The following is a 23,507-nucleotide window of genomic DNA, read 5'->3' as shown; positions in this document are numbered from 1 at the left end:
AACTATGTCCAAAGATAAAGATAAGGATCACAAGAATCATTGCCCTTCGGGCTTCAAAAAATGCAACAGTTGTGTGCAGAAAATGTCTCTTACAGCCACACCAGTTGCGTATATTGTCCGGGCGAAGCCCATTTACAGGAACCTTGCACCTTCTGTCACGCTTTTAGTACAAGAGTGTTAAACAAAAGGAAGAGAAAACTTATTGACAGGGGTCTCATGACCAGTTCCTTCCAGGAACAGCTGGAACTTGGTCAGGCAGCTCCAAAATCTTCAGTGAGAAAATCATCGGCCCCGACTTCGCTGCCGACCAAAAAGTCTAAAGCGTCGGAACCAAGTAGTTCCGGTTCCGACTCTGCTTTATCTTCGGTGCAGTCCATTCCATTGGTTCCAAGACATTCTTCGGTACCGAAGATTTTGCTTGACATCGAGACTGTACCTCCTATTTTGAGATCCCCTATTTTCGAGAGAAGGTTGTCTCCCTCAGTCTCCACCAGATCCTCCAGGACCCTATCAGATGAGGAGATTGAGAGGGTGTTGTAGAGGTTGCTTTCGGATCCAGCTCTGGCTAGAAAATTGACCCCTCCAGAGCCAAAGGTCTCGGAGCCGTCCCCCGTACCGATCACTGTTCCTCTCCGACTGCTTCGCACTCTGAGCCTATTACGTCAGGTTCCTCTGTTTTCGACCCTTCAGCTCTGGGGATTTAGCCTGTTTCCTCGGAGCCAATTACTCTATCCTCGATGGTTCAGTCTGGAGCAGAGGGTTCTGGGAGCCAACGCTCTCATGTCGACTCCCAGGTGGACAGTCACCCTGGGTTCTCTTCGAAACCGACCCTCCCGCTTGGAGCCTCGGCTTGACTCAACTCGGCTCCCACTTCTGCTTCAGAACTGTTCTCGCTTGCTAGGAGTCGACCATCCGCCCCCTCGGAGTGGAGGTGGTCTTCTGAGCAGGGGGGGGGGGGCTTTTGAAGCTATAGAGAAGGCTTTATCCTCTGCCAAAGCCATTCCTTTGGAACCTGTGTCCCACCAGCAGCAGGCAGCAACCTCTTCCTACCTGCCACCCTCACAGCGTAGGGAACCAGAGGCCCAAGTAGCCCCCATTGGAGGCACCCACTCCTCCGAGATCTCCCCAGATTATTCCACTGGAGAGCTCCCTCGGAAGAGGTTATGTAAGAGGAAACATGTTGACTCCCCTGAGTCTGTCACATCAGACACTGATTTAGAGGAATCGGAAGGGTCCCCTAGATCTCCCTCTGAGGAGGTCTCCTTCGCTGACATCCTAGAAATCCTTAGACAGAGGGGTGATTGGAAGACCTCTAACCCTACTGAGGATGAATCAGTGTATCCTGAGGCCTTTGGCTCCTGACCTTCCACCTCTTGGGTGACACCGACTTATGACCAACGTTTGGGGGTCATTTCGCAGAAAGCATGGCCCTCTCCAGATTCAGTGGAAGCCGTCCCAAGGAAGCCAAACGAATTTATGACAGCACCGGAGGACAAGTCTTTCCTTAGCAAGGGAGTTCCAGTTGATGCTATAGTGGTAGCAGCGGCCACCAAGAAGGAATTATCTGAGACGTCTTCTAATATCCATCCTCCTAACAAGGAGTCCAGGGCGATGGATAGGTACAGGAAGCGTACTTTTTCTTCAGTGGCGTTTACACTATGATCGCTGAATTACCTGACCCATTTCACTTGTCTTCAGCGGAATCTCCTGAAAGAGTTAGGAGGTACTCTCCAGGGTTCAGTAGCTCCGAGTTCAATGGACAAGGTTTCTGCACAGCTCTCCACCCTTACTTCCATAGCTAAATCCTCCATGAGACTGATCTCATATGCGGCAGATGGAGCGAGCAGGGCAGCCGCAGCAGGAATATCCCTCAGGAGACATTCGTGGATGCGTCTTTGTAATTTTATGGAATCCTTCAAGTCTTTCTTTACTAGCGTTCCCTTTCTTTTTGGACCCCAAGTGAAAGAGACTTTGACTAGATGCGAGCAGGAAGGAAAAACCTTATCTGCCGTTGGAGTCAGTTTGTCTCTCCCGTCCAGATCCTATCCCAAGGGTAATACAGGAGGGAAAATGTGGTTCCGCAAATCCCAAAAAGGTTTTCCTCCGGCACAAAGTCAACCCTCCCCCAGGGACAGAGGAGGAGGAGGATATAATGGAAGATGCCGCCCTCGCGGCAGAGGAGGTCTGCAACATCAGGGAGACAAAGAAGCTTTCTCTGATCGTCCCTTCCATCGACCCTGAAGGGTTGCCTGACTGTCCGTCTCTGGAGGCAGTCGGGGGTCGTAGATCGCTGTACCCAAGCGCCTGGCTAACTATCACTCAAGATCGTTGGGTACACACACTAATATCCAGAGGTTACCTGATTCCCTTTATTTTGGAACCCCCAACAAAGCGATCTCTTCCAGATGTACCACCCATCCAACTAGACCGTGCAACATCAGAGGTCATCTCGTTGCTGCAAAAAAGAGTCATCCAAGAAGTCCCCGCAGAGCAAGTAGAATGTGGAGCTTACTCTCGATTCTTTTTAGTTCCAAAAAAGACAGGGGACTGGAGCTCAATTCTGGATCTCAGCAGGCGCAACAAGCATGTAAAAAAATCCGAATGGTCACTCTGCAGTCGATATTTCCCTTTATCGGGAAAGACAACTGGATGTAATCAATCGATCTCCAGGATGTGTACTACCACATCAAAATGGACAGGCGCTCCAGGAGACGCTTCCAGCTGGGATCCAGCCATTTTCAGTTCAGAACACTGCCCTTTGGCCTCACTACAGCCCCCAGAGTGTTTACGAAATGCATGGCAGTGGTAACAGCTCACCTGAGACGTCAAGGATTCCAGGTGTTTCCGTACCTAGACGACTGGCTCTTCACTGCTACCACCAAGCATCAACTCATAAGGACCAGGGACGAAACTCTATCCTTGTGCGTCAGCCTCGGCATCACTGTCAACTTGCAAAAGTCAGTCTTATCTCCCTCGCAGTATATTGTATATCTAGGCTCAGAAATAAACACAATCACCATGTCAGTAAAGCTAACACAGGAAAGAGTGGAATCTCTACGCAGTCAGATCAGATCCTTATTAAACAAACGGAGTCCAGGCCAAAGTAGTCCTTCAAGTCCCAGGGACTGTGGCTTCTGGCATCTTATTAGTTCCTCTTGCTCGTCTACATATGAGGATTCTCCAATAGATGCTGTTTGCACAATCGTCGATGCAAGACCTTCCATTGTCTCACCAGATATTAATAACAAACGCAAGCAAAAGGGATCTGACATGGTGGTTACATACGAAACAACTTGTCATAGGTCTTCCACTTGTTCCTCCCCAAGAGAAAGCAGTTCTGACCACGGACGCTTCCCAGATAGGGTGGGGGGGGGGCATTATCTGGGAAAGGCAGTCCAAGGTACTTGGCAATACAACGAGAACCTCTTACACAGTGTTCCGGAAATGAGAGCAGTGCTGTATGCGTTGGAAGCACTTCACAGCTCCTTTCCCACTGGAACGATTGCGATTCAGACAGACAAAATGTTTATTGTGTGGTACATAAACAAACAAGGGGGAACCAAGTCTTACCCGCTTTGCAGAGAGGCCTTAAGAGTTTGGAAATGGGCGATGGATACTCAATGCTTCCTGATAGCAACGCATATCCTGGGGAAATCCAACGTAATAGCGGACAAACTCAGCCGAGCAATTCTGATGCCTCACGAGTGGTCCCTGAATCCAATGGTTGCGAAAGAGATCTTTCACAAATCGGGCCAATGCAGCAGCTACTTTGCCCTCATTCCCCATCCGGGGATGTCACCCAGGGATGCTCTAGTTCACGAATGGCGCCTGGGACTTCTGTATGCCTTTCCTCTCTTTCCAATCATACCCAAAGTAATACAGAAAGCAAGACAGTTGAGGAGTTCCTTGATCCTCATTGCTCCTTACTGGCCTCGAGAAGTTTGGTTTCCTTTCCTGTGGCCCTACCTTTCCGAGGAGCCATGGATTCTGAATACATCTCCAGATCTCCTGATTCATCAATCGGAACAGTTCCACTCCTCCATCCACACCCTCAAATTGACAGCATGGCTGCTCCAATTCCACGTATAGCCAGGAGCATTCCCTTATCCCCAACGGTCAAACACATCCAAATTTCATTCCATAAACCTTCCACTCAGAAACTAAATTCTAGCAAATGGAAAATGTTTTCCCTTTGGGCTATGAACCAGGGCTTAGATCCATATACAGCTCCTTTAGGATCCATTTTATACTTCCTAACAACAATTTTTCATTAAGGAGCGGCAGCCGCTACAGTTAGACTTCAATTAGCTGCCATTTCCAGTTTTCATTTTGGTTTCATGGGAAATCCAGTCATGCAACACTCCCTCTGTAAAACCTCCTTAAAAGGAGTTCTTATTCTTAGGCCCCCAATAAAACAACCTTTAGAACCCTGGGACTTAAATTTAGTCCTCTCATCTTTGATGTCTGCACCATCCTCGTCGTCAGACTTAAAATTCTTATCATAGAAAACCCTGTTCTTGGTAGCTATAACATTGGCTAGGAGAGTCTTGGAACTTCAAGCCCCAACTATTCAACCTCCTTACATTATCTTTCACAAGGATAGAGTCTCTCTTAGGGCAAACCCTTCCTTTCTTCCTAAGGTATGCTCAGAAAACAACCTGAATACTACCATTGAGCTACCTGTGTTTTTTCCAAACCACTCTAATAAATCAGAGCATAGACTTCAGCTAGATGTCCATTGGATACTCAGATTCTATAGACATAGGACCAAAGAATTCAGGAAATCTGATCAACTTTTTGTTTCCTTTTCTGACAAAAGGAAAGGCTTACCTGTTTCAAAAATTACTCTTTCTAAATGGCTTTTGGATTGCGTATCCTTTGCTTATCAACAAGTTGGTAGACAATTACCGTTAAAAGCTAAAGGTCACTCTACTAGGGCTGTAGCTACTTCATGCGCCTTTAGATCTAGGCTCCCATTTGATACTATTTGTGCAGCAGCTACTTGGGCAAGACCACATATGCTTGTCACTCAGTACAAATTGTATTTGGCCTCCCGGGATAGGCCATCCTTTGGGTCCACTCTGCTGAAGAGTCTCTTCACTTGAGCCACCCAGGATAAAGGTGCTAGGGACGCTGTCCCATCTAGCAAGAATTACGGCGAGATAGGACTACATAACATAAAGAAATTATGTAGTTACCATAACGTTTCATGTTTGTAGTCCATCTCGCCTATATTCTTGCATCCCTCCCTCCAACCCCCTTCCTGTTTCTGGGGGATTTAGTGGACCTCTTTTGGGGCTCCTTACTTTGCTCTTTATTGTCCACCTGGAATGGATTATGTTTCTAATCCCTTGCTGTATTTTTACAGCTTCTTTCTTCTTCTTCTTCTTCTTCTTCTTATTCTTCTTATTCTTATTATTATTATTATTATTATTATTATTATTATTATTATTACCTGATAGGTATTTATTACTTTCTTGCAAGCTAGATCTGGGGAATTGCCGTGAGGCACCATGGGATAGGGGCTAGCCTCAAGCCAGTAAAAATCTCTCAAGCTTTAGTATAGGCCGAGTCGGAGCTGAATATCGGCTCTGAACCCATCCAGCAAGAATATAGGCGAGATGGACTACAAACATGGAATGTTATGGTAAGTACATAACTTCTTTTTAACTAATTGGTAGATATGATTAGAAAAACTCTTGATCCTACCATCTACCCAAGTCCTTAAATGAATCTTTAGCTTTAATTACTGTATGCTGTATTACATATTAACCCTTCAGTCTTTGTTTCCCAAATCTCATGCTTAGTTTTTGGTGTATTTATCAACATACTATTCTGCTTTACCCAAATGGTCATTTTAGTCGAGTCCTTTTATAGACATGTCCTGTCTGTAACAGATGTAATCAGTTTACCCATTTTAAGTGCATACAGACTGTAGAATACCTTAGATAAAAAAGATAGATCTGAAATATGCAACCTAAGCAAATACAGACTTAGGACAGAACCTTGTGGGTAAAAGAATCCACCTGTTTTATTATTGTATGATGCTTGCCATCTCCTGTTTGTAAGCTGTGCAGTTACCCATTTTATCAGGATTGCATCAGTGCCTAGTTCTGATTTATTGATCAGTGTTTGTTAGGGTCCTACACAAAACACTGAAGTTAAGTCAGTAAATTACATCACAGTAGAATTTGTAATTTTTAGCTGTTATTATACTACCACACAACATAATGTTACAGGTGGTTAAAGAAATAATCTCAACATGCGCTTGCAGATATATGGTTAGTTGCTCCTTTGGCCCAGTCATAAAAATGCATTTGTAAGTTGTCTCCTTTGGTTGTAGTTATGTCTTCTGTTAGTATCCTGGAACTCTGGGACTTCTAGAAGGATGCCTCTTTTCTACCTCACTGTGTATGTGGTGGAGTCTCCTCTTTTCAGTTCCCTGGCGAAGGAGGATTTTATTCCTGCACAATTTTTTTTCTCTCCTCATTTCTTATTAGAATAGAAACCACTGGGGGGGTATTTTGATATCTAACTCCCAAGAGCTGTGTGGTTTTCTGGAAGTGAACTCTTTTAGAGGTGACTGATCTTTAGGCTGAATGCAGTGGTTGCTTGTCTTTTGGCTCACAAAGAGTAAGGGTCTACAATTGTCTTCACTTCCTTTGGTCCACTGATGCTGTCATCCCAAATATTCTTCCTTCCTTCCGTGTGTGGTACATTGGAGTCCAACCTTTCTGGCTGGATGTTACCTACTACTTGGCTTTCTCACTGGTTATGGTGTTGTTATTGGGTCCTACCACCCTGATAGTTTCACTGCTTTTCATTCACCTTAACATTAAGATCAATCTAGGGGAGTCCCCAGTGTTAGATATAACAGATGCATTCTTTCATTATCAACTGACTTGCAAAGAGGACCTTCCTTGATGGTGTATAGGTATCCCACTTGTATGCTGTCTTAAGGTAGGCAGGTCCCCCTAGCCATCCCTGAGCTGTAGAGTCAATGTTTTTGAAAGGGGTTTTGCAAAAGAAACCTTCAAGAAAACTGATGACTTCTCTTTGAGATCTTATTTTTGTGTTCAAGAAGGTAATGCTTGCCTCCATTTGAACCAGCTCATCTGGCTGACTTAAGGTTCTTAACATGGAAAACTATTTTACTGATTACTCTGACCTATGCAAGAAAAGTATCTGAGTTGCAAGCTCTGTGGATGAGTCAACTCTGTCTCATTTTCCACAGAGACAGGTTTTTTTGAGAACTAATCCTTCTTTCCTGCCTAAAGTGATAGTTTTCTTCAAGCCAAACTGTCCGTTTCCCTGTTTACTTTCCTGAATTTAAAAATGAGGGATAAAAGGATACTCAATACCTTTGATGTCCACAGACAACTCGGGTACTATCTTATTTATTTATTTTACATTTGTTGACTGGGATAGTCTGACTGGATTCATGTCCATTTTCAGCGGAGGCCCGGGGAGAAAAGCTCCAGGGTATACAGAGTAAACAAAGTAATAAGGACATTATAACAGAGGCAAAAATCCACAAATGCACTGCAGACAAATACAGTCATGATAGTACAGTAAATACTTTGACAAGCAATAATTGGTTCTTGACACTGGTTAGCACCAGTTAAAACCAGGAGAAAAAAACAAATTAATAGTGACAGATAATAATTTTTATATACATTCATGAATGCTGGTTAGCCAGGGTTGTTACAGTGGCAGAGCCAGTTTAGTGCCACATGTTTTTTGAGTTTGCTCTTAAATTGACTTGGGGAGGAGAGCATAGTAATGTCAGCTGGAAGTAGATTCCAGGCTCTACCTGCAGCGTTTGCAAAGAGAGCTTCCCCTGCTGAATTGTTAGTTTTGACTGTATGAATTAAAAGTTTGTTCGAGGATCTAAGCAGTCTCTGATTGTTTTAGGAGGTGATAATATTTCTAAGAGCTGGTGTATTGTCTGGATTATAGAGGATTTTGTTAGCTGTGATCAGAAGGTTATATTGTATGAGACTGGGAAATTCTAGCCACCCAAACTGTTTAAGGTTGATTCAGTGGTGGGTTCTGTATGGCTGGCCCGTGGCAAACCTGGCAATGTGATTGTCTGTTTAATATCGACATGTTTAGGTTAGACAGAAGAGGGGAAGCACATAAGTGTTGAAATTAGGTGAGAGCGGGCAATGGCAATCCTAGCTGGAGGGGTTAGAAAGGCTTTTATTGTATACAGTGATCCAAATTTTTTATTAATGTTCTTTATTAATTGATTGACATGAAGTTCAATTTTTAGGTTTTTGTCAGTAATGACACAGAGCAGTTTTGTAGAGGGGTCTGGGATAAAAATAAATCTTTAAAGTTTTCATATCAGTTGTTCATTTCTTGGGAAGGTAAGAAGAAGGTGCAATCTGTATCAAAACATACCGTTTCCAAATTGTTGTCTCAGGCTATTTCATTTTGTTATTCTCACCACAACAAAACTGTTCTAGGCAGAGTTAAGGATTACACTTCCAGGGCCCTGGCTTCATCTATGGCTTTTTGGAAAATGTTGGATTCTAAAGTATTCTAGAAGCAGCAATTTAGTCCTGTATGTGCACACTTTTACAAAACACTATAAACTACACTCCTTCTGGTGCAGAACAGACTTTGCTGTGACCAATCGGGAGATGGTACAGTTGTTTAAGTAGACTACCATAACAGTAGATGTTTGAGTGATCACTGATGCAGTAGCCATTCCTTCTATCCTCCACCCTTATTTTTTGTATGCTTTATTACCTGGGTTTGAACTTTTTATTGCTATACTCCCAGCATTGTTTTTCTCAGGGTGCCTCTGTCTCTTTGTTGGCAGAAAGCTCTAAAGGCTTTGGGTCCCAAACCTGACTTTAGTCAGCTCAGCTCAACTTGAGTAATGGTTTGGGTGTGTGAAGGTGCCTCTGCAATGTCAGTGTGGAAGTCAAGGTTATAACTATCAAGCATCCAAGACTGGCAACCAAAATCACTGATGTCAAGCTTGGTATTGGATGTTCAACACTGGACATAAACGCCAAAGAGCCATTGTGCCAAAGTACAGCATGAAGGAGCTTTGGCCCAAAGGCTAGAAGGTGATGGCATTGAAGATCTGAAGTAGCACTAAAAGCAGCAACAGTTGCAATGTTAGCTTCACATTGCCTTTTTTACTGTGTGCAGTCCTTTTCATCCTCCACTGCTGTAGTAGCTGACACCACTGATGACTCTGCCATAGGACACAGGTGACAACACTGCCAAGGGTATACAGTTCAACCTGCTTGATTACAGTTGGTCAGTCTACACTTCAGTGTTCTGGAGATTAGAATTCTCCTTTCTGTTCAAGCCTTCCAGGACTTCCTTCCTCCCATTGCAGTTGCTTTTCATACATGGTTATGGTGCTGTATGCAGACAAGCAGGGGACCCTGAGGGTATGAGAATGGTTTAGAGCAAACAGTTGAGTTTAATAGCCAGTCATCTTTCTAGTGAACCCAGTTTGTTAGTGGACAAGCTTAGTCTTGTTTACTGACACCACACAAGTTTTACCTCAGCTTGTCAATAGTGCGAAAACTTCCCTGTTGCAGGAGGAAGCCTTGCTGCAACCTGTTTTTCATTCTCAACCGATTGCAAATACAGCTGCTTCTATTCCCAGTTTCCCCACCAGGAAAATGTTCCATGGATGTTTGTTTAGAAATGGTCTCAGGACTATTTTATGCCTTTCTCTGTTAGCCTTATCCCCAAATTGATTCAGAAAGTCAGGCAGAACAAGTCTAGAGTCATTCTTGTATCCCTCTTCTGGCCTCAATATATACAGTTACCCTGCAGTGGCCTCATCTTCTGGAAAAGTTTATCATACCTTATCTTCAGCCTTCCCACCCTCCTCCCTCCATTTATTGGACATTGTCTAGGTGGTCTTTGGCTATATGGCTTTTTATATTTGTGCATCATTTCAATTTTGTAACTTGTTTCACATTTGCGCAACACACTGATCTGGAGAACCAGTCTGAGTCCACAGTCGTATGGTTAATGAGGAGAAGTTGAGAGTGTGAAAGAGGATGCTGATCTGCGCAAGTTCTGACAGCCTTAGGCCTACTGGGTTAAATATGACAGATCATGATTATTCAGATCTGCCATTATCATAAGTATTTTTTTTCTTTTGCTGCTTAGAATTCTGATCTTGATAGTATAATAATAATTTAATATAATAGTCATTGTAGATAAGTTCTCATGCTCAGTACCTGAAACTAACAGGCCTTCATAAATGTTCCAGAAGTCATGATGTCACAAGCCAGTACCTGCAGTGACATTTTTAATGAGCATGTGATGAAGCACAATCATAAGTGCCAGCAGTGCAACCCAGGTATTTGCAGGAGATGCAGAAAAATAGAGAATTACTTGGAATATGGTGGCTGTAGAGGGTGTCACGCAATGAGCCTGGAAAGTGACTCCATCTTGAGATTTCCTATCTGTGCTAGGCCATCTGTAGACTGTAAGGGGAACTGGAAGTTAAACATTGTTTAAAATCTCCTACTTCTGAGTCCATCCATGAAGATAGCCTTGCAAGTTTCTCATCGACTAACAGAGGTTTGAGCTTTCTTTCATTGTTAGCCTGTGATAAGAGGTGCTTCTGTGGAAGCTGTCCCTGAAAGGGGATTCCTCGAGTGTTAATATGGACTTACTAACTTGAGAGCATCCAAAGTGTGATTGCATTTCACTAGGTCATTTGGAATGGCTTTTAGAGTCCCCCATGTGTGATAAAAATTGAGGAAAAATCTGGATCTGAAGTAAACTTCATTTTATCTGCAACCTGTGGATATTTGGATCCATATCGGATCCGAGCCGGCAACATTTCAAGCATCTGCTCCAAGCTCCTCCCCCTTACCCATAAACCATCACCATCTCGTACCTTTCCTCAGATCTCGTTTGCCGCTTTGTGCATCAACATCGTGATCCCTGTAGCTCCAAGTGTTGGGTGTTAGTAAGTGACTTTGGTCAAACTTTTTTGCTCTTTATAGCAAGTGTGTGTGATAGTTCAGTTCCCTTTACCTCCCCCTTTTCGCTGCTCGTTGGTTTTATACAAAAAAAAAAAGTTTATGGTAAAGTAGTATAGTAAGACCTTCTCTACCCCTTAGGTGTGTGTGTGTTAGAATGTTGGTTTTAAGTAGGTTGGCTGTGTGTGTTAGTAGTATGACTGATCAGCCAAAGCCTACCTTTATAAATGCACAGAGTGTGGCCATAAGCTTTCACCGGCCAATGGCCACACTCTGTGTGTTATTTGCCTGGGTGTTCCCCATCTTTCCGTTCAGTGCAGTGTGTGCTCCGGGTTTAACCCCAGAGCCTTAAAAGAACGGAAGGCCAAACTGGTTACAAAGGGCCTTCTACCTGTTTCCTCTTTGGATGCATCGGCCTCGGCTCCTCCAGCAGTTGCTCAACCCCCCCCCCAGGCTAGGACTCACCCTCCCACTAGACCTGTCGAAGGGGAGGCTAAAGGAAAGGACAAGAGGAATAAGGACAGAGATAAGAGAGGGGATAGGCCCCAAGCGGTCTCCAGAGCGGGAGCCCTTCCCTAGCCTGCCTTCTAAAGTGTCTAGACCTACAACTCCTCTGCTCCACTCCCCGAGGTTCTCCCCATAGCTGATGAGGCCTTCATCTAGGTCGTCGCAACGACCAGCCAGATCCAAGTCTGTCACCTCCTCGCGCTCGACTCTGAGCCTATCGGAGTTGGATGTGGGTAGGATGATGAGATTTATTCGGACCCAAATCCAAATGGGAGTCTTGCCAGGCCCCCCCTCCCTCTGAAGGGGGGACTTCTAGGTCTTCTTTCATCCAATTACTCCTTTCCCGATCCGGCCTGAGGTTTTGGGGTTTATGGATCAGAGGATCTTCAGAGCGGGGGGATCGTTGCTGACTGTTCCTCCAGCCTCGATGCCGGTGATTACCTTGAGTTCCTCAGATCAGACCAGTTCTGATCCGAGCAACTCTCGGGGCCGAGGACAGGGATTTGGATCCAAGGGGATGGAGGTGACTTCGGCTTCGAATTTGTCGATTCCGAGCCATTCCTTCAGAACTCTGGCTACTCCCGCCATGGCCCCGATCCTCACGGCGGATCTGAGGAGAGCTTCCTCCTTGTTGAGTGTTAAGGAAGTACGCTTTCCATTGGCGCTCAATGTGGTGGAGAGGGTTCTCTCCCAAGGATCGAGATCCCAGCCTATTTCCTTGAATTCCACCCAGGCTCCCTTGGATTTGGTTATGACTCCCTTCAACTTGTCCCAGGGGCAGCCCATGCTAGAGGAGCCCCAGGCGGTTCCTATAGGAACCACCCCCCCCCCTGTGGCTTATGAGCCTTCTTCAGAGAGTCCCACTGAAGAGGATCCCCGTAAGCACATGTGTAAAAGGAGGCACCTGGACTCCCCTGTGTCCTTGAAAGAAGACACTGATTTAGATGGAGAAGGTTCTCCCAGGTCACCAGAGGGGAGGGTCAGCCTCAAAACCTTCTATGGATGAGTCAGTGTTCCTGGAGGCCTTTGGCACAGGCCCATCTTCATCCTGGTTGTCCCCTCCTGTGGATCCCTTAGTGGATCTTATCACCACGCGGGCATGGAAGGAGCCTGACACCATAGATCTGATACCAAAACGCCCGGACAGGATTCTCTCTCCACCCTCAGACAGGCAGGCCTGGTACAAAGGATCCCTGGTGGATGCTGTGGTGGTTGCAGCAGCCACCAAGAGGGAACTGGCACTAGAGAGTTCCTCGGTCACCCTTCTGGACAAGGAATCCAGGGCAGTGGATCGATTTGGGAAGCAAGTGTTTTCTTCAACGATGTTTTCCATTCAAGTGCTAAATTATTTGGCACATGTCAAATGACTGCAGCGAGACCTAGTCACGGAGCTCGTTGAGTTGCCGCCAGAGTCTTTGTTGCCAGAGGACAAGAATCTCTTCAACCTGAAAATATCGACTCTCAAATCAGTATCAAACACGTCCATGCATCTCCTTTCCCATGCCACATAAGGTGCAGCGAGGGTGGCTGGGACCGGCATGGCTATGAGGTGACATGCTTGGCTCAGACTGGGTCAATTCACAGACCCATTCAAGGCATCTTTCACAAATGCTCCCTTCGATGGTTCTGCTCTTTTTTGGGAAGACAATACGTGACACACTGGTCCAGAGCAAAAAGGGCGTGAAGACTTTGTTTGCTGTCAGAGTCCACTTCTCTAGCTCTCATAGATCCTTTTCTAGGAATTAGAGAGGGCAAAAGAAGATGTGGTTCTGAAAATCAGTTTTCCCGGGACTCTCAGGACAACTTGTCCCCTAGAGGCAGAGGGTGCAAGACAGACGCCGCCCCAGAGGCAGAGGGGGGCTGAGTAACTTTTGGTGTAGGGGACCTTCTCGGACAGGCCCACACAGCCCTGAGGGGTTGCCCAACTGTCCTACTCTGGAGACAGTCTGGGGGAAGATTATCATTGCACCCTACAGCTTGGGAGTCCATAACTGCAGACCGTTGGGTGCTTCAGATAATATCCACAAGCTGCACTATCCCGTTCGTTACCTCTCCTGTCCAACCAAAGCACCTCCCAGATGTCCCACCCGCTCAAAGGGAGGCAGCAGCGCTAGAGATTTCCAAGCTGCTTTTGCAAATGAGCCATCGAGCCAGTCCCCCCAGATCGGTCTGGATCAGGCATTTACTCCAGGTTCTTTTTAGTGCCAAAAAAGATGCGGGACCTCAGGCCCATTTTGGACCTGTCAACCCTGAACTTGGCTGTAGCCAAATAGAAATTCCGGATGGTCACCCTACAATCCATTCTACCTTATCTTTGTGAATGCGACTGGATGTGCTCGATAGACCTCCAGGATGCTTTCTACCACATCAAGATTCGCAGAAGCTCCAGGAGATTCCTTCGCTTACGGCTGGAAGCCAATCATTTCCAGTTCAGAGCCCTACCCTTCGGTCTCACCACAGCCCCAGGGTATTTTACCAAGGTAATGGCAGTCGTAGCGGCTCACCTGAGGCTTCAGGGGATTCCAGTATTTCCTTACCTAGACGACTGGCTTCTCGTTGCTTCCACCAAGCGTCTTTTTTGCATGGCCAGAGTCTCCTCCCTTCATCTTGCAATCCAGCTAGGGATTACTATCAATGTTTCCAAGTCCCTCTTGGACCCGGTGCAGATCTTGAACTTTATCGGGGCATGGCTGGACACCCTCCAATTGAAATTATTCCTAACTCTAGACAGGGTCCAGAGCCTACGGGCCCATATATCAGTTATCCTTGGCCCCAGGCTACCAAAGGTGGGGTGACATTCTCTGAGCCCTAGGCTCTATGGCCACAGCAATCTCGATCCTTCCCTGTGCGTGTCTTCACATGTGTGTCCTTCAGTGGACTCTGGCAGTACAGTGGTCTTGGCTAGATCTCCCCATGGACTGTCTAATTCAAATCAGCAAAGCCTGCAGGGCGTCACTTCTCTGGTGGCTCCAGTCACCGGAGATCTTAGCAGGACGGCCATTCGTTTTACCCACAACCCAAGCCACAGTGACCACGGATGTCTCCCAGCACGGGTGGGGGCATTATTTGGGAACTACAGTCCAAGGCACGTTGTCCCAGATAGAGACCAGATTGCATATCAGTGTTCTGGAGATGAGAGCAGTGTTGCAAGCCTTTCACACTGTTCTTCCCCCGGGGACAATTACTGTTCAGTCAGACAATATGTCATTTGTCTGGTACATCAACAAACGGGGGGAACCAGATCGTACCCTCTCTGTCACGAAGCCATGAGAGTGTGGGATTGGGCGATATCCACCAGTCGATTTCTGATTGCAGTGCACATCCCGGGGCACTCCAACATTTTAGTGGACAGATTGAGTCGGGCTATTCTAATGCCATACGAGTGGTCTCTGAAACCATCAATAGCAGAGGAGATCTTCCTTGCTTGGGGTCAGCCTTGCTACGATCTCTTCGCATCTCCTTTCAACGCGAAGTGCAGCGAGTTCTTCGCTCTGATCCCCTCACCAGGGGATCCCCCCAGAGACGCTCTAGTCCATGCTTCGCCTCCTCGGTTACTGTATGCTTATCCCCCGTTACCTCTCATTCTGAAGTTTCTTCAGAAAGCTTGCTGACTGGGGTGCAAAGTGATCCTCATTGCCCTTATCTGGCCTCATCAGGTGTGGTTCCCCTTCTTCTGGTCTCATGTTCTAGTTCCTCCTTGGATTCTGGATCCTTGCCCGGGTTTCATATCTCATCCCTCGGCACTTGTCCACCCAACCTGGACAGCCTCAAGCTGACTGCTTGGTTGCTCCAGTTCCCTTGATTGCCAGGACTCCCGGACTTTCATCTTCAGTAAAAACTATTCTGGTGGCGTCCCATAAGGCCTCCACTAGGAAGATTTACCTCAGCAAATGGAAACGATTCTGTATTTGGGCTTCAGAAGAACCTAGATCCCTTTACAGCCCATGTTCCTGCAGTGTTGGATTTTTTAGCCAATATTTTCCAACAAGGGGCTAGTTCCTCCACGGTGAAAGTGCAGCTGGCAGCTATCTCGAATTTCCATGTCGGCAAAAACCTGAATGCTCTGGCCTCTTCGAGATTGTGTAAGGCTTTTCTTAAAGGCACCTTTCTTTTACCCCCCCCCCCCTGATTAAGGACTCTATTCTTCCTTGGGACCTTACCTTGGTTCTGCAGGTATTAGTTGCTCCTCCCTTTGAACCTGCAGCATCAGTAGATTTGAAGTTCTTATCCTGGAAAACAGCCTTCCCTAGTGGCCATTACGTCTGCTACGAGGGTTTCTGAGATTCAGGCTTTGTCTGTGGTGCCCCTTGCTTGATCTTCCATAAGGAAAGGGTCTCGCTCCACACTAACCCTTCCTTCTTACCAAAATTAGTTTCTGAATCAAACATTAACCAGGCTATTAACCTGCCTGTTTTCTTTCCAGATTTTCAGAACAAGGGTGAATATAAGCTGCATTTGCTAGATGTTCATAGACAGCTTTGTTTTTATTTACACAGAACAAAGCCCTTTTGTAAGACTGACCATTTATTCATGTCTTCCTCTAAACCCTTTCTTGGCAAAGCCATCTCCAAAGTTTCCTTAGCTAGATGGATTACACAATATATTTTGCAAATTTATAAAGACAAAGGTCTGTCCCCGCCTGGTCCTGTTAAAGCTCATTCTACCAGATATATGGCGACTTCTGCTACTTTTTGGTCTTGGGTTTCACTGGATGATATTTGTGCGGCAGCAACTTGGGCAAGGTCACATACCTTCATTTCTCATTATAAATTGGATTTGATCTACAGAGGGAGAGCATCCTTCGGCTTTGCGGTGCTCGGGAATATCCTTCAGTGAGGTCCTCTCAGGAGTTTTGGTAGCTGGGGACTCTGTCCCACAGGTTGCAGATAAAATTATGTTAACTACTTCAGATAAAGAAGTTATGTGCTCACCATAACATTCCATCTGAGTAGTTATACTTCATTTTTCTACAACCGTCCCACCCTCCTTCCCCCGAACCTGTTCAAGGTTTGTGATAAAATTGAGTTGCTGATTGAGTAGTGGCAAACTCGATCTGAGGAAAGGCAGGAGATGGTGATGGGTTATGAGTAAGGGGAGGAGCTTGGAGCTCGGAGCAGATGCTTGAAAAGTTGCTAGCTCGGATCGATATGGATCCGAATACCCACAGGTTGCAGAAAAATGAAGTATAACTACTCCGATTGAATGTTATGGTGAGTACATAACTTCTTTTTTCATTACTAGGCTTCCCCAAAGATAGTGCTTGAATTTCCAGTTTGAGCTGAAGAAGTTAGATATTCTGCACCTTTTAGCCCATTGCATGCCCTGTTGATAAATGATGTTTGGAGAGATTTGCCTTTGTGACTGTGGAAACATGGCTTTAGAAAGCACAGGTAGACATGATAATTGGAACTTTTTCAGGACTCTCATTACCTATAGTCATCTCTGGAGTGTGTTCCTACTAGTGCTGGTTCCATGTCACTGACACTTGGTGCACACCTTTAGCATGCTCATCTTCTCACATGGTGGGCAAACTCAGACCTCCTCCTGCTAGAAAGAAAGATGGGGAGGTTCTTGTTTTTCTGTCAGATGCCTTAGACTGTTGGGTTGTGGGTATTGAGATCCTTGTATCTGAGAAGCTCAAAGGTAATGAATCCTTCCTCATAGCACCCCTTAAGGTGATTGTTCAGAGGTGCATGGCAACTGATCCAAGGATATTACTGCTGAGAATATAGGAAAGCAAGGCATATATTTTATTAATCACTATGTGGTCTGCTTTTCCACATGCAACTGCAGTTTTTTTGTGAATGGATACTGTAATAAGGAGGAGTGATAAAACTGTGAATAATATAATGCCTTTTCTGTTTGTTGATAGAAAGCCAAACCTTCTCAAGGGGATTTATTGCATGGGTTTCAATCGACCATCCAGGATTCAAGAGAGTGCCCTACCAATGATGCTTGCCGATCCGTGAGTACTTCTTTTGTATTAACTTACCTGTTAAGATAAATGTTCAGTTTGGAAATCTATGTGGAACTTCAACATACTTCTGCAATTGCCATCTATGTTTGGTATGTTTGGGAGCTTTCAGTTCTTCATATGGATTTTGAATTAGTATTTTTTAGTCCATCGTATTTACATGCATAAAAACAAGATTTGTGGGTGCAGTTGTGAATGTGAGTCTGAGTGTGCTTTTGCTTGCTCATTTTTAATACATTACATTTTTGTATATTTACCACAGAAAAACGTATCTTCACACTGATTATGTTGACCTGTAGAATTCCAGAAAATTAATTTGAAAGCCCAAATCCCACATGCACTCAGAAACTTAAATTCAAAGAGGCACATTATTAACCTTGTGCACTTGGAAGCAACACAGGGATTGGGACTGTCCCTTTATTTGGTACAAAAGTGATAGGTAGATAGATGTGTGCTTTATTTATGGAATGCAAGTTGCAATATAAGTGTTTTGTCTGGCATCATGAAGGATCTCGTCTGTGGACTGATATGTGACCAGTACTTGGCAGTAGTCCTGATCCTTATTTATTTATATATTTGAAGTATGTAGCTCACATTATGCCATTCTAAATGTTTATGGTATGGTTCCATCCCACCTTTATGACCAGCATCATATTTTTCACATTCATCTTTCTTCTTCTGAGCCATGTACTGAAGCTGTAATACCATGCCTCTTTGACTTTGAGTTTGAGGGAGCCCTTCCTTGTCCAGGCCATGGATCGTCTCTTCTCAGAAAATATGGCATTGTATTTCTTGGGACACTGCACACATAATTCCACTCGAACCATGTTGAGCTAGGAACCAAACTGTCAGGTGTGCCCCTTTAAATGTCACAGATGGCAGTAATATGTTTGGCTGGCTGGTTGGTATGCTAATGATGGCATGTGTTTAGTTTTCTTTTGACTGTTGGGAAATTTTTTGTACCTGAAAACATTTTTCCTTCTGTCTTCCTTCTTACTATTTCAACAGGGTGGAGTTGTGGCAGGGAAGTTGTGCTGACTTGTATTATTGATGGTCACCTTCTCAGTCTGCCAGAAATATGCTTTGCAGGAAGATCCAGCTGTGGGATGTTGGCAATCTCATGTTTGAAACACTGTATAAGGTGTTATATACCTTCTTCTTTAAATCCAGCTTTAGTGCATATGTGAGAGGTGGGATGTTGCTTTTGGAGTTGCGGACTGGAGCAACAGCAATTTATATAGCTGATGACAGACAGTGGACATAGTTGGAAAAATCCTGCCTATTACCAGTAGATTTGATTTCTGCAAATTCAAGAGATTTGTGTATGTGCAAAGTAGAGTATTCATGTCAAGTTGCAGGCAATTTGCTGATTGCCATTTGCTGAAATAAATTCACCAGAATTTCTACCACTGATTTTAATCAGTGTTATCTACCAACTCTAGTTCTGGCCAGCCGTAGGAGTAAGGGATAATCTGAAGTTGTTAATTTTCTTCCTATTCATCACTGATGGGGTTCAGTTCCGAGCCCTTGGGACCGAGTTGGCCTAATACCAAGCTCACGTACACCAAAAACTCTCAAGCTGAGCTGCTGCCCACAATGCCCTTCTCCCAGTTACCCCAGATCTCGTTTGCCATGCAGCCATATAGCAGCGTTTCACCGAGCTCTCCAGCTAAGTGTTGTATTTTTTCAAAATTTTCAGAATTTTATCATTTTTTTTTCTCTTAAAAACTCTTCTATACCTACTTATCTTAACCTGCTCTACACACGGGTATCTTCTTTTTACCATTGTTGGTAACACCCTTCTTTACCTTTGTGGTATTCTCCATACCATTGTTGGTAATGTCTTCTTCTCCTTCTCTATCCCCTTTTGGGTTGTTGAATTGTTTTTTTTTTTCTGAGTATGACTGAAAAGAAAGGGACTTTAGGGTTTAAGCATTGCACTTTCTGCAGTGGTAAACTCCCCAATAGCGACCTGCATGAGGAATGTGTATATTGTCTGGGGGTTCCACACTTACCTGTGAAACCTCCCTGTCAGATTTGTGTCAGTTTCAGTCAGCAGACGCTGAATGAAAGAAGAAATAAACTTATTTTGAAAGGCCTGTTTCCTTCTCCATTTTCTGAAGCTCTTTCTGCATCGGAGGTCTCAACCCCTCCATCTAAGGACAAAAATGTCCTCATTCTGAACCTTCTTCACCAGCTGGTGATAAGAGCAAGCCTTATAAGCACAAGGCTCATAAGTCTTCCATGGAGCACAAGATCGCCTCCTTGGTTCCGACCACCTCGGCTCCGAGTTCTGCTCCAGTGGTCTCTACAGACATTGCGATGACTTCCACATTGGCGCCACCCTCGGCACCGACTGTTACGGTTCCGACTGTGATTTCAGCTCCAGCATTGTTGCCTACCATTACCTCGGCACCGACCTCTCCCATCTCTGTTTATTGGTACCGACGACTTCTTAGGAGCCGATAATGACTTTCACTCAAGCTATTCCTTCGGCTCCGAGCCCTTTCTCGGCACTGATAGTCCCCCTTTTGCCTTTTTCGAGACTGGAATCCTCAGTGCCTACTTTTACTGCACCACAGACCTAGTACTCCCCGTCTTTGGATACGTTTTCAGGACAAGCCTTTAGCCTTTTTTTCGGCCGACCTGACTCCCCCTCAGGAGTGTGAGTAAGGTCCACCAGGAGTCTATCTGAATTGGATGTGGTGTGCCTGTTCGATCAGCTGCTGACAGCTAGATGGATTACAGATTTTCCTAAAACCCACCCTACTCTGGGTTTTGGGTCCATTGCCCCTGCGACTCCCACATATTCTCCTCCCTTGGACCCTTTGCTTCTGAGACCCATAGCGCTGACTTCTGCGGTAGGATTCCTCTCCTCTGTGCTGACTGTGACCTTCTCCGAGTCCCCTTTGGGTTTCACTTCCTTCAGAACTACCCTTTCCTCAGTCTCATGCTTGGGGGGGGTGGATCCCCTGGCTCCAGGTACGGTTCCATTTGTTTCATTGGTTCCATCTTCGGACCTGGGGGTGACTACTACCCTGGTTTTGCTTGAGGCTCTACCCCCGGTTCCGAGATTGTCTTCCTCTGTTCCGGGCTCCCATTCCTCTTCGGGCCGGCCTGTCTTCCGGGTGATGGAGAGGGTGCTTGCTTTGAGAAGCACTCCTCCTATGTCGGACATTCCCCCCACTCCTTCTGAGCTGCAGCTATCACAGGACACCCTCCCAGGACACCGAGAGTGCAAGCCTCAGGAAACCCCTGTACAGGGTAATCTCTTTTCTGAGTCTTCTTCAGATGCTCCCACTGGAGAATCACCTTGGAAATGTACGTGTAAGAGGAAACACATGGACTCCCCAGAGGAGTCCCTCACTGAGGATACGGATTACGATGATGGGGAAGAGTCCCCACGGTCACCCAGTGACAATGTCTCCTTTGGAGACATCCTGGGAATTTTGAGTCAAAGGCGTGACTGGAAACCCTCCAACCCTACCTCGGAGGAATCCGTATTCCTGCAGGCCTTCCTCTCTCGGCCCTCTACTTCTTGGGTGACCCCCCCCGCCATTGAGTTAGTCAAGCTTATCGTGCAGCGGGAGTGGAAGAACCCTGATACCATTGAGGCTATTCCCTGGAGACCAGACAAGATACTCTCCCCTCCAGAGGAACAGCCCCATTGGTCTAGAGGCTTACCAGTAGACGCTATGGTGGTGGCGGCTGCCACAAAAGAGGACCTTGCGTAGGAAAGTCCTGCTGTTCATCCACCCAACAGAGAGTCCTGGGCAGTGAACAAATTAGGGAAGCGAATTTTTGCTTCAGCAACCTTTGCTGTCAGGTCTCTGAATTACTTGGCACATTTTACGAGGCTCCAAAGAGACCTCCTCTCTGAACTCTCTGGAACCCTCGCGGGTCAAGTTTCGGACGGGGCATGTGATAAAGTTGCTTCCCAGCTTGCTACCCTCTAGTCTATCTCCAACTCATCCATGAGGTTGCTGTCCCACGCAACCGAAGGGGTGGCTAGAACTGCAGGTGCAGGTGTAGTTTAGTTATGAGATGCTACGTCTGGATGTGCATTTGTGACCGTGCAGACTCCTTCAAGTCTTCCTTCTTGAACGCCTCTATCGGACTGTCCACTCTGTTCGGTTCTAAAGTGCAGGACGCATTAGCCAGGTGCGAGCAGGACTGAAAAACCTTGTCTGCCATTGGCCTACGTTTTTCCAAACCTCAGCGCTCTTCCTCCAGGAACCAGAGGAGTGGAAAGATATGGCACAAAAAATCTCAAGGTCCTTTCTGTAGTGCACATGGTGAGGATTCCCCCAGAGGCAGAGGGGGTTCCAATAATGGAAGATGCTCCTTTTGGGGCAGAGGGGGTCCCCGAAATTAAGACTCCAGGGATTCTTTCTCTGTACGACCTTATCAGTGCTCCTGAAGCGCTGCCTGATTGCTTTCCTCTGGAAGCAGTCAGGGCTCGTTTTTCTCTGCACCAAGTTGCCTGGCACTCTATTACCAGTCATCAGTGGGTGTAGAGAATAATTTCCAGAGGTTATTACATCCCTCTAATCTCTTATCCAAGACCTGCAAAATGCCTTCCCGATGTTCCACTCAGTCAAAGGGAAGAGGCAGCTTCAGAAATAAGAAAGCTGTGTCTAAAACGAGTAATCCAACAAGTCCCCCCAAACCAGTGCGGATCCGGTTTTTACTCCAGATTCTTTTTGGTGCCAAAAAAGACCAGGGACTGGAGACCCATTTTGGATTTTGTCCAACAAAACAAATCAGTAGTTCAGACCAAATTCCACATGGTCACGATACAGTCCATTCTCCCATTTCTTCGGGAGGGTGTGTGGATGTGCTCGATAGATCTCCGGGATGCGTATTACCACATCATGGACAAGTGCTCCAAGAGTCTGCTTCGCTTCCGGCTGGGAGCAATCATTCTCAATTCAGAGCCCTGCCATTCGGTCTCTCGACGGCCACCAGAGTGTTCACGAAATGCCTAGCAGCGGTGACAGCTCATCTGAGACTTCAGGGGTTTCCATATCTAGACGATTGGCTCCTCTCCACCCCCACCAATCGCCTACTGGACAGGACCCTCCACTACACTCTAGCACTGGTGGAGTTCCTAGGCATCACAATACACTGGGAAAAATCCAATCTTCATCCCACCCAACAGTTGGAATTTAAAGGAGCAGTATTCAATACTCAAACAAGCCAAGTCTCTCTTCCTCCTCACAGACTTCAGAGATTAAGGTTACAAGTACAAGTGATACTCTGTCGAAGGAAGGTGTCTGCAATGGAAGTTCTACAGGCTTTGGGGTCTATGGCGGCAGCCATCCCAATTGTTACCCTTGCAAGATTGCATATGAGACTACTACAATGGCTCCTTTTGTCCCCGTGGATATCCAATCTCCATCCTCTGTACTCGCAGATCCTCATCACCAATTCCTGCAAACAAGATCTCCTCTGGTAGATGAGAACAGATGAAAATCTTTGGTGCCACCCCTTCCAGACTCCCCAACCCAACGCCACGGCGACCACGGACACTTCCCTGATAGGGAGGGGGGGGGCCACTTCCAGGGAAAGATGGTCCAAGGTGCGTGGTTCAGCTTAGAGGTCAATTTGCATATCAATGTCTCGGAGTTAAGAGCAGTGCTGTTAGTGTTGCAGGCACTTCATCCACTCCTTCCGTCAGGAGCGATTGCAATCCAGTCGGACAGTCTGTCCATCTGGTACATAAACTGGGAGGGACCAAATCCTACCCCCTATGTCGCAAAGCCATGAGAATTTGGCATTGGGCGATAGCCTCCAACCACTTTTTAATTGCAACACATATCCCGGGGAGCTCCACCGTGATTGCGGATAGGATGAGCAGATGCATCCTCCATCCACACGAGTGGTCTCTCAACCCAAATGTGACGGCAGATATCTTCAGCTGTTGGGGCCAGCCTTGCTGTGATCTTTTTGCTTTCCCTTCAAACAAAAAATGCAGCAGCTACTTTTCCCCAGTCACTGAGAGACGCTTTGACTCATGATTGGCCCGTGGGTCTCCTCTATGCTTATCC

General features: G+C 46.0%; 1 protein-coding gene across 1 annotated transcript in view; it reads left to right on the top strand.

The window, feature by feature from the left end:
- Positions 1-23,507, top strand: part of DDX25 (DEAD-box helicase 25) — a 2,576,846-nt gene that overhangs the window by 1,700,645 nt on the left and 852,694 nt on the right. Inside the window, exon 5 of the mRNA XM_044080825.1 lies at positions 17,356-17,448. Within this exon, the coding sequence (XP_043936760.1) occupies positions 17,356-17,448 (93 nt within the window). The remainder of the gene's footprint in view (positions 1-17,355; positions 17,449-23,507) is intronic.

Source organism: Protopterus annectens, chromosome 8.part0 (genome assembly GCF_019279795.1).
Source record: "Protopterus annectens isolate FY-2018-M chromosome 8.part0, PAN1.0, whole genome shotgun sequence".
Classification (NCBI taxonomy): domain Eukaryota; kingdom Metazoa; phylum Chordata; order Ceratodontiformes; family Protopteridae; genus Protopterus; species Protopterus annectens.
This window is presented reverse-complemented; position numbering and strand designations above follow the sequence as displayed.